Source organism: Scyliorhinus canicula, chromosome 6 (genome assembly GCF_902713615.1).
Source record: "Scyliorhinus canicula chromosome 6, sScyCan1.1, whole genome shotgun sequence".
NCBI lineage: Eukaryota > Metazoa > Chordata > Chondrichthyes > Carcharhiniformes > Scyliorhinidae > Scyliorhinus > Scyliorhinus canicula.
Window position 1 is genome coordinate 86,715,649 of NC_052151.1, and position 12,065 is coordinate 86,727,713.

Here is a 12,065-nt window from a genome sequence, read left to right on the forward strand (position 1 = left end):
GGGGAGAGTGCAGACGATCAAGACGAATGTCCTGCCCAGGTTCTGCTTCCTGTTCAGATCCATACCGATCTTCATCCCCCAAGGCCTTTTTCAACTCAGTAGAAAAAATGATCATGGCATTTGTGTGTGTGGAGGGGGGGAGAACCCTGTGATCCCCAAATAAGTCCTGCAGAACAAAAAGCATGGGGGGGCCTGGCCCTCCCAAACCTGCAATATTTCCACAGAAATAGTAGCAGAAAGGGTAAAGGGATGGAGTAAGGAACCGGAAGCCGAATGGCTAAGAATGAGAAGAGTTCCTGCACATGGACATCCTTCCTGGCTTTGACCACGGCAGCGCTCCCATCCCCACCAAGTAAGCACTCAATGAGCTCAATGGTGCTAGCCACATTCCGGTCGTGGAACCAGCTAATACAGCACCAAAATGTCCATCAAGGTCCCCATCTGCAACAACCATAGGTGCACGCCAGCCAAAATGGATGCCACCTTCAAAAGTTGGAGACAGGACAGGGGGGACCCTGACAGTTAGGGACTTCTACACAGACAACAGATTGTCAACACTAGAGGAACTGACAGAGACCTTCCAGTTAACTGGGGGAAATGAATTAGGATACATGTAAAGTAAAAACTTTCTACAGAGGGAAACAAAGACATACCCATGGGCGCCGCAACAATTGCTATTAGAGGACCCACTGGACAAGGACAACTTGGGAGGGGAAACTGTGAGGACCTATATGGGCGAATACTGGGAAAGGTACGGTCCCCACTGGATGAGACAAGAAAAAAATGGAAAGATGACCTCGGGTTCGAAATTGGGTGGGGACTCTGGAGCGAAGCACTGCACAGGGTCAACTCCACCTTCACTTGCACAAGGCTAAGCCTGATGCAGCTGAAATTGGTACACAGAGCCCATTAACCAGAACCTGAATAAGCAAGTTCCTCCTGGAGGTGAGGACAAATGTGAACGGTGCCAAAGAGGCCCGGCCAACCACGTCCACATGTTCTGATCTTGCTCCAGACTTATCGGGTCCTGGATAGCTTTCTTCGAGTCGATACCCAAGGTGGTGAGGATGAGGGTGGAGTTATGCCCGAAAGTGGTAGTCTTCGGGGTATCAGGACAGCCAGGTCTCCTCATGGGGAGGAGAGCCGATGCCCTAGCCTTTGCCTCCCTAATCACCCGCCGAAGAATACTGCTCAGCTGCCGATCAGCAGCACCATCCAAATCTGCAGACTAGCTAGCCGACCTGTCTGAATCTCTCCAAGTGGAAAAAATCTAATTCACGATCGGAGGTGAGGTGGGAAGAGGGCTTCCAGAAGACATGGAGGCCATTCACCAATCTGTTCCAAGACCTATTTGTCGCTAGCATCCAATAAGCCAGGGGGAGGGAGGGTCCACAGAAAAACATAGACACATATGAAAGGGGGGATGGGAGAGAAGTGGGAAGGTGTAGGGGGAGAAGGAGGGAGGGGGGGAACAAAGAGACATAGAACTCAACCCACCCCCTCCAGACCAAATGCTTATGAACAGGAACAACGTAATAAGAGTAACTTAACACGAAGCAGCATACGTGGCACTACGCTACCCCAATAGATTTAGGTCTGATGAACCAGCGAAGAAAGAAGACACACTAGATACACTACGCAACAAGGGCAGGGGGACTGGAGAAAGAGGGGGAGTTGAGACTAAGAGGCCAAGTCAAAGCTGTAAATAAAATATGAATTGTAACATGTGTATGCTCACTTTCATCTTTATTTTATATAAAAAGAAAAAGCCTAATAAAAACATTTTAAAAAACTATCAAATAAATTACCTTGTGGAGGCAACTTCAAATGGTTCCTCTGAAGATTGTCGGTGAGGCTGCACAAACACAATGTTTAGCTGGACACAGCCAGAACCGTGCCAAATGCAGCCAAGCCCAGTTTTACAAAGGAAACTTCAAACAGTTATTAAAGACGTCCATCAAGTTGACCACTTAAAACAGATACTGTGCATCCTCTTTGTCATATTGGATGTTTCAGCCCCCATTTTTCAACTAAATTACTGTCACAATGCCATTGAATTTCTTGGCCATGGTGTCATGCTGCAGCGAGAAAAGTAATTGAATTATTAATCATGCTTTAGTTTTTAATTACTTAGAGTATGCTGCTTCTTATGTTCATAAGATCGGCAAAGCACAACTCTTATAAACAAATAGTATGTTGGCTCAATGACTCAGGAAAAGCTGGCAGAACAATTGCTTTATTATAACATTTAACCATTCTGACCAATTAACTATGAGCTGTTTTTTTATGCACGAGCTCCAAAGAGGATTTTAAACAAAGAACTCCTTGAGATTCTCGTGACTAATAACTAAGGCATTCCAGGAAAACTCCAGAAAAATTAGAAACACTGCAAATGCTAAAAATCTAAAATAAAAACAGGGAAGACTTATGTGGTCAATCAGTCAGCACTGGTGCAAAGGATAGATTAGCATTCAAAATTTACTTCTACGTCAGAGCTGAACCGATCCAAAATCTTACTTTTCTTGGTGCTGACTAACTTGCTAGATGTTTCCAGTATTTCCCTCTTCTTGATATAGGTTTATTTTTTTTTTACATTTCCCGGTACCTTAGCAGCTTGGGTTAATTAGCTCCCTTTGAGAGGCACGGAGAATAATTTAAACCCCGTTCCCTGGGATGAGTTTAATGGTGTGGACATTTAATTGGTTGGGAGGATGCCTTGTTCAATAACACTTATGAAAATGAAATGAAAATGAAAATCGCTTATTGTCACGAGTAGGCTTCAATTAAGTTACTGTGAAAAGCCCCTAGTCGCCACATTCCGGCGCCTGTTCGGGGAGGCTGGTACGGGAATCGAACCGTGCTGCTGGCCTGCTTGGTCTGCTTTAAAAGCCTCCTCCCATGTGCTCTACATCCCACCATCTATCACTTACCTATTTCTGGATTCTCAGTTGGATGTAGTACTGACAGCAGTCACCCTCCTTGGTGGTGTTATTGAGCAATGTAGTGCTGCAGACCTCTGATTGGCTGGCAGATCTCAGCAGGTAAGACCTCTGCTCTCTGGTGCCTGATCCCGGGAAGCCTTACTGCTACCTACTTAAATGGCAGATTGACACTTAATGCAGCATGGCTTCCTGAAAAGCAATACGCAGATTCCAATGGCTCTCCAGCCATTAAATACCACCCATGATCAAAAAAGGAAGGTGTATTTGTGGCAATTCATGTTTCTCCTTTTCACAGTGCCATATACTGGAGGACAAGTTGGCTGTCAACCAAAAATAACTTCACAGGCATTAACAATAAATAGTCGTAGTTCAAATAATTAATTAAATAATTTTTATTCAGCATAAAATACTAAACGGGGTACATATTAGCAGCACATATATCAATAAAAATAGATTTTTGCTTGTACCAAATTAAATGGAAGACTTTATTTTTCTTCTCAGTATAATTCTTACAACTTCATAAATGAATAGACAATGAAATGCAAATAAACATGTAAACATATTCTATAATGCACAGGCAACCCAATACACTTTTTTTCAATAAATATAGACTGGATTTACCTTCTTTATTCATAATGTCACAGATTAACAAATCAAATAGTTATATTACAAGACAAACTTGATTTTAGGCTCTGTTCTCATACTTTTGTCATTTTTACCTTATCCTCTGACAAAATAACAAGGTACCAGCTTATGAAGGGTTGAGAAAAATAAGAATATATTAACTAATGTTAAAACTTTAAGTTTAAATTGGCATTATGGCCAGAAATTCCCTCAGAGCAGCTCCCACTCTGCTGCCACAAGGTCACTGGAAGTGGCGGAGGCAAATTTGTTTATGTTTGTGGTGAAAATATAGGGGGAGAGTGGGAGCAGATCTGAGCAAGATCTGAGCCAACATTATGATCTTTAAGGCTCCATCTGATAAACTAAAAATCTATTTTGAATTATAAATATATAGATATCTATTAAAATAAGTTTTTTTTCTCATGGTTACTGATGTTCCTATCTAAAATAGAATGTTTATAAGTTTGTTGTACCTTGAAGTTATGACTTAATACGTGAATAATAACACTATGTTAATGAACAATCCAGTTTTCTCTCAGTAAAATTGTATCATTACAAAACGTCAGTTCAGCATAAAATTTAATTGAACTTAATTGAAGGAGGTAAAAGATTCCAGGAAAAGTGAAAAGTGCTAACCGATTTAGGCCACATTTTATTTCCTAGGCCTACCCTTTTTGAACATTTGAGCCAAGATATTTTTGGTTTTTCTATAGCTTCAAACTGAGTCTCTTACAATGGTCATTGTGTCTCAGCCAATAGAGAATCAGCTTTCATTTCAACTTCTCTTTGATTGTAATAGAATAGAATCACTACAGTGCAGAAGGAGGCCATTCGGCCCATCGAGTCTGCACAGCCCCTTGCAAAGAGCGCCTTACTTAAGCCTGTGCCTCCCCCCTATCACTGTAACCCAGTAATCCCACCTAACCTTTTGAACAATTTAGCATGGCCAATCCACCTAAACTGCACATCTTTGGACTGTGGGAGGAAACTGGAGCACCCGGAGGAAACCCACGCAGATATTGGGAGAACATGCAAACTCCACACAGACAGCGACCCATGACTGGAATTGAATCTGGGTCCCTGGAGCTGTGAGGCAGCAGTGCTCACGACTGTGCCACCGTGCGACCCCATTTTCATTTCAATTGACTTCAGTTGGCTCCTGCCAAAGAGAAATTTCTTCCCCACCCAAACTACTAATAGCCTCCCATGAATAAAGTCTACACTGTCATATTAATTTAGGCAATTGTGTAATTTAGGGATACTATTCTAACAATCACTATTTGGCAATGTATCAATTAGTTCATTGGCTTACGTTTTAGTCCGTGTGTTACATACTGAGGAAATTTGGCGATGTATCTACAGAATAAGGGTGTGAACCTACGGCCTAGCCATGTCCAATTCGGTGATATGATGTGGCTGTTAAATCTCGCGAGTGGCCTCTTGGGAGATTTATGGCACTCGGGATGCCTCGCGAGATCTAATGAGATCTGAATCTCACCCTCACTGGGCTGGATCCAGATTTGCGTACTCAAGTGAGCAGTTAACCCTCACTTCAATATGTCTGTGCCAGAGTATGCCAAGGTGCGGGATCGAACACCCATGCCTAGAAGACCTCGTCGTGGCACCATTTAGCACTGGTTTTCACAAATGTGGGCCAGACGTAATTGCACTGGGGGGGGGGGGGGGGGGTCTCCCAAACAATCAGAGGCCCCAGGGTGGTCGGACGCTGAGTTGGTTGTACCCTAGCACCCCTGATGCCACTGGACCAGGAAAAGATGTTTATCAGACTTGGTTATCTGCGCTGTATTGTGTGGTAACTGTAAGCTGGATTTGGTTATCTGCCCTGTATTGTGTGGTAACTGTAAGCTGGATTTGGTTATCTGCCCTGTATTGTGTGGTAACTGTAAGCTGGATTTGGTTATCTGCCCTGTATTGTGTGGTAACTGTAAGCTGGATTTGATTTCTAGAGTTATTTAATTTGGATGTTGATTGGAAAAAGGGGAAATCTTAAGGTGTTCAGGGACCTAGGTATATTTTGGAACCAGGTGTACGCCACATAAACTGTGTGTGTGTGTGTTTAGTGGTTTATATACTTAATTGTCCTACAGCATTGTAATCCTCTCTGTTTATAGTTATCTTTTCTTTAATTCAATAAATAGTCTTTAATAGTTGTTATATGACAATTGGGCTTGTTACTCTCACTGGAGTTTCACGTGACTCCTCAAACCATTCCAAAAACCAAACAATACACCCCACTAACTGATGTTTCAAGTCCGGATACCCTATCAGATCCGTCAGCGTATTTCATGGCACAACCCACTAGACAGAAGAGACCTGCTCCTCTCTGTCAGGCGTCAGAACCAACCTCCATCAGATGGCAAAGCTATTCATTAACACAATGCCCTACTCACACTCTCAATAAAAGAGTTTGTGTACAAGTGTATAAAATATATAAAATGTAATAAAAATAATGTTGTAAAAGTGCCCATACTTGTCTAATAAGATAAATCTTCTATAAATATTGCCACGTAATTTTGATGAGCAAGCATAATAACACAACTTACTTCAGGCAAGGGGGCATGGCGTAGAAACACTGAAATTACTGTTGCCTGAGCATTCTCAAACATGTGTGTCAACAGAACTTTTAACACCATCAACAAAGTCCAGTACAGCAGGCACATCTATGTTGATCGTAGAGGATGATGCATGGTTGTCACCTGCCTTTCTTTCTGCATATTTGTGTATTGTGCTGTAATACTCTTCATTTTTGCTGAAAGTGTATAGCAGGGAAATCTCCTCCCATGCTACCCTGCTTGGGGTTTTGATCTCCTTTGGCCCTTCGGATTCAAAGAAGCTTTTCAGATTTCGCTCCGCCAGTTGTTTGGCATGTTCGGCTGATTTCTGCTCAAACAGCTCATTCTCCTTTTCCTTGTACTTTTTCCAAAACTGCAATTGGAGGAAGCTGACAGGAGAGCAGCAACGTACAATGCAGGTCGAGGCCAGAGTGAAAACCGTGATGGCTGCTATCAGGCTCCATCCAATCACCTATGTGCAAGAAAACATAAATGCACTTCATATTCTCACCATACACAATGCATTCAATCAGCAATAGTCTCCACATAGATCTCCTCCTGCACTGTAGAGATTCTATGAGTTCTAATTCTCAAAGGTGAGATGGATAGGTGAGGTGGATTGGCCATGCTAAATTGCCCGTAGTGTCCTAAAAAGTAAGGTTATGGGGTGGGGGGTTGTTGGGTTACGGGTATAGGGTGGATACGTGGGTTTGAGCAGGGTGATCATAGCTCGGCACAACATCGAGGGCCGAAGGGCCTGTTCTGTGCTGTACTGTTCTATGTTCTATATGGGGTTCAACTCTATCAAATTAAACAATTCAATCTGCTGATTGAAGTTGACAAAATGTAAAGCATGAGGTGTTACGGCACTCCTGACTGGAATTGAAAGATAAAAATTGATAGGGAGGATCACAGAGCCCCTACAAGTGCAGAGGCGTGGAATTTATTTTTTGATCTATGGATAAAAATTATGATACCAAGGCAAGAAGTCTAATTGTAGTGATTCTGAAATTGTATTCTATGTTTAATAAAAGGATTTTAAAATGTCCAACTTGTTTAAACTGTGCAATCTATGCAAGTGCATGAACTGTGAGGTACAATGCATGATAGAACCAGGCTCAAACTTAAAGTTTGTACATGTACAAGCCTGGCTTGAAAAGAAAATACAACCATTCTGAAATTAGTTCTGGTGGAATCATTGAAATTCAACACAGGTATGCTTCAAATGAACTCACATCTGGTAACTCCTGAAAATTCTGCTTAACATATATTTCCCATTACTTCAGAAATGCAATCTTCTGCCATTTTTTTTACAATTCCAAATTTAGGAAAGGAACAGACAGGAAGAGCCTGGCAGCAGATCAGAAACAGCCAGTACAACAACTGACTTTTCTATTTTGAAGAATTAAAGACACCGCATCAAATTGCAATTGAGGACAAGTGGTGGCATAGTGACAGGGAAGAATCACAGGCTTTTTTAAATTAGTGGAATAGAAGAATTAGTAGTGGTGCCTAGGACCACAGCAAATAAAGTGGCCTTTTATTCTGGTCTGTTAATTTGGCCCTTTCGTTCCATAATCTGATGCCACTAAATACAAATTCCAGATGGGTATTGCAATTCGTAATCTGGCCTGCTTGCCTGTTTACCCAAATGCTTTTCATCTTGAACATCTTAATGTAACACATATTGTTACCACAGTCATCAATATTAATCAAAATTAAGCTGAAACTGCAATAGGTCTCACCAGTTGAATATTTCCAGCATTTTCTGATTTTATTAATAATTTACCTAGTATTACTTGGGGATGGGAAATTGATATCCGTTTTTCTCAGTTGACATAATAGGCACGAGGCTAATGTATTCCATTTATAATGTGGTTTTGCTGAGTGCATTTCCTGAAAATGTACTGAGCCTTTGCCTGAATAGAAGTGATTAAGTATCAATATGCAACCATGCACAAATTCAAGATAATTCTTAATCTTTGGATTTCACCCAAAGAGTACATTTTTAGCTATGAAGAATTCATGCCAAAAACAGAATGAACTCAAAGACGCTCTAGCTATCACGTTAATTTACATTGGAATGTGCCAAATGGCAAAAAACAATAAGCATCCTCCAATTAATGTTCATCCCAGACCAGAGTGGCGAATACGATAGGATTTATCTTACTCTCTGACAGGATATTAGCCAAACCAAAATTAAGGCATCCAATTTTCTTCAGGGCAGGTTGAGACATGTTTCCTTCTCAGACACGCCCCTTATGTTGAGTATTAGCCTTGAGTACCAAATCACTTAGTCTTCTCATGCATTCTATTTGCTGTTGTAAATATATATATATAGTAATGTCAAATGTTATAAATGTATATTTCTCTTCAGCTAAATGTAAAAGCAAAGTTTTCACATAATTTGGCACAGAAGAAAATATAGTGACTATGTAGTGACTAACTTATGTCATCCAAAGTATGTCTTACCTGAGAGTGCGCAAACAGGGTAACACGAATATCTTCCTGGGTGGACAGAGGCAATGCTGTACGACGACAAGGCAGTTTATAAAGATTGGACTGACAGTCATTGGATTTGTTATTGCAGATTGCCTTTAAGAGATGCTCACTGTAATAGCCGGACATACCACATTCATAGAAAGTGCCGTTCAGCAAAGCAACAGAAATCCATGTTATGGGGGCTACTAAAGCACCCACTGTGATTTGCACAAAAATCTTTATGCCACGACAGAGGATTCTTTTCGGGCAATGCCTTGCTTGATTAATGCAACAGCCAGTACATAGCTTCCAGGTTCTGTTGCTTATGAAGTATCCCAGTAAAAATAACACCAGGGCTGGGATGAAAAGAAAAACCATGCTGTAGGCAAAGTTCCATGAGTTACAGGGACAGCTGAAAACGACAACAGAGAACAGTTGTTCTCCCCCAGCTGTTAGTAAGGCCAGAAAGCCGTATCCTAGGGTAGCATGCTGCTTGAGCACTAAATTCAGCACCGTCCTATATTTCTCCATCTTTACAGTATGCACACTACAACCAAATGACTGTTGATGCAACTTCCTTTCAGACGTTTTGAGAGCACGCTGTAAATAATTTATATCAAGTATTCACGGGTGATGACCATTTATGGGAAAGGGGTTGAGAAATGAAACCAAATCTAATTAAAAAGGAAAGTACTGCACAGTGTAATGTGCCTGCCAAAAGAGCCCTTTGATAATTGGCTCCAGACCCAACTCTGTGTAAGTACCAGAAGATATTGTAGCTCTGGGTTTAGCAGCTGCTGATGCTCCCAACACACTGTGGTAACCCTCACAGACCTCTATTCGTATTTCTGAGCTGCCCATCGCTTGAACAGGTTTTATATAGAATCACTTAGTGGAACAAGACGATCTTTTAGATCAATTTTCGGAAAAATTAAAAAGCTTTCTTTTGTAACCGGCAGGAGGAAGGTTGATTGCTTAAATATTTTTATGCGTCGTCATTTTAACAGTGATTTTATTTCTGGTTAAAGTTAGTTGGAAAAAATCAACAGAAACTTGGAGAGGTTTGAGTTACTTAAGAATAACTCGCACAAATCTATAAAAGGTATATTGCTCACCTAACTGAATTTACTGAGTAACAGAGAAATTGATGGAAAGGCTGCAGTGGATTTTGTCTATGGTATTTTTAAAAGTGTTCGACAATGTACAACATAGAATTCCGGTTAACAATATTGAGGCTCAAGGAATAAGAGGGTCAGTATCCAGTTGGATAACGAAAATTGGCTTGTAAGGACAGAAAACAGCGAGTCATGATAAATGGTTAGGCTGGAGGATGGTTTACATGACCAACTCTTTACACAGGTGACAATTAGATCATCATGGTGGCACAGTGGTTAGCACTGCTGCCTCACAGCGCCAAGGATCCCGGTTCAATTCCAGCCTTGGGTGATTGTCTGTGTGGGTTTCCTCCGGGTGGTCTGGTTTCGTCCCATAGTCCAAAGATGTGCAGTTAGGTACATTGGCCATGTTAAATTGCCCTCAGTGCCCAAGGATATGCAAGTTAGGATACAGGGTTATGGCGATAGGGCGTGGTGGGCAAGGCAGTGGACCTGGGTAGAGTGCTCTTTCAGAGGGTCAGTCCAGACTTGATGGGCTGAATGATCTCCTCCTGCACTGTAGAGATTCTATGAGTTCTAATTCTCAAAGGTGAGAATCGCTGGCTCGACAATTATAGGTTAATTGAGGCTTACCCTGAGTGAACAACACAACGAGCAAAATTTTACATTTCTTTTCCTCAGTGCACAATTTTCCATCAATTAAAATTAACTAGTGGAAAGCTCATGGGCAGTGGACCGCAAAAGGGAAAAATGAATGGATAATGAATGTTGGGAAATTGATTAGTTTTCAAAATTGTTTGATAGGAATTTCATTAGTTGTAAAGTTCAAGTAAAACTTCTGTCTGAAACATCCAGAACCTTCCACGGTTCACTGTAAATCCACATGTTGCATCAAGTGAGTGGAGTAAGTCCTGCCTGATGGATCATTCCCTGCTCCTGAATCGAAAATACAATTTCATTCATTTATTATTTTCATTTTTGGCCGAAGCTAAGATCGACGGAAACTATCTCCTTAAAGTCCTTAAAATGAGAACATACTTAGCTCATGAAGTTTTTAAATAATGAAGAATCCCTTGAGGTTTTGACGTGTTCATATAAAAAGTTGCCATCCTGGGTAAATATTAGGAGTGAGATTTATTAGTAACAGTAATGAGACTGATCATATAGATTTTGTGAAGTGTTTATTTGAAATGCACCATGGAAGTAATACGAATATGTATAATATAAACTAAATGTATTCTCCTTGCCTAAAATGGGCAGCATGGTAGCACAGTGGTTAGCACTGTTACTTCACAGCTCTAGAGTCCCAGATTCGATTCCCGGCCTGGGCCACTGTCTGTGTGGAGTCTGCATGTTCTCCGTGTCTGCGTGGGTTTCCTCCGGGTGCTCCGGTTTCCTCCCATAGACCAAAGATATGCATGTCAGGTGGATTGTCCTTGCTAAATTGTCCTTAGTATCGAAAAAGGTTAGGTGGGGTTACGGGGATAAGGTGAAGGTGTGGGCTTAAGTAGGGTGCTCTTTCCGAGGGCCGGTGAAGACTCGATGGGCCGAATGCCTCCTTCTGCACTGTAGATTCTACGATTCTATGTTTCTATGATACTATGGTCTGAATAATATTGGAACGTGAATGGCTCGCCAATGTCACTCCCCCCTCCCCCCCTCCCCACCACCAATCCCGGAAGCAAAGTTGGCATGAAGCCAGCATACTCTATGCTGACCCATAACACAGCCATAATGCACTGTGGGGAGGCTAAACAAGGGCCAAATGGGACTTCCTTCCTTCACTGAGGGGGATGGATAAAATGTAGTGGAAGACTTATCTACTCCTTTTCCACCCTAACCAGACCGATTACAATTAAAAATGTTGCGTAGTCAACAAGCCCAAAACTGGCAGGGTCCTATTTAAATATCAAATCGGACTCCAATGATATCATTAGAGTCTGAGCTGCTACTTTAACTGGAGGCCTAACCAGGGATTTTTCTCGCCAGGCTAAACCTGCCAGCTGGATCAAGAGCCAGAAGAGGCCCAGCAAACTGCATTTTCGACTTTTTTTACATTCTTCAAGGGAAAGCTTACTGCTCAGCCCGATCCCTCCCACAGACCAATTCTGTATCCCCCCCCCCCCCCCCCCCCCCCCCCCCCCCCACCAATAAATTCTGAGTCTTTGAGAGGGGAAGAAATCATGATAGAAGGTTCCAGAAAGGATGGACCGTTCTATTTCTAAATAAATTTGAATGAGATCTGACAAACATTCCTCAAGATAAACATTCCAATAAGCAAATAGCAGGCCAAAATACTTACAGTATCTGAATACAGTAGCTGCCACATT

General features: G+C 41.7%; 1 protein-coding gene across 1 annotated transcript; it reads right to left on the reverse strand.

Annotated features, from left to right (window-relative positions):
* Nucleotides 1-5,717: 5,717 nt before the first annotated feature.
* LOC119967295 (calcium homeostasis modulator protein 6-like) lies at nucleotides 5,718-9,161 on the reverse strand. The gene is made up of 2 exons (XM_038799633.1): nucleotides 8,612-9,161; nucleotides 5,718-6,611 (listed from the first exon to the last, which is right to left on the reverse strand). Exons 1-2 carry the CDS (start codon nucleotides 9,149-9,151, stop codon nucleotides 6,186-6,188), a joined length of 966 nt encoding a protein of 321 aa, XP_038655561.1. The 5' UTR covers nucleotides 9,152-9,161; the 3' UTR covers nucleotides 5,718-6,185.
* Nucleotides 9,162-12,065: the final 2,904 nt, after the last annotated feature.

Excerpts from the sequence above, each read along its gene's own strand:
- LOC119967295 (XM_038799633.1), bottom strand. The coding sequence starts at position 9,151 with ATGGAGAAATATAGGACGGTGCTGAATTTAGTGCTCAAGCAGCATGCT. Across the intron at positions 6,612-8,611 it reads CCCTGTTTGCGCACTCTCAG|GTGATTGGATGGAGCCTGAT; the intron begins GTAAGACATACT and ends TCTTGCACATAG.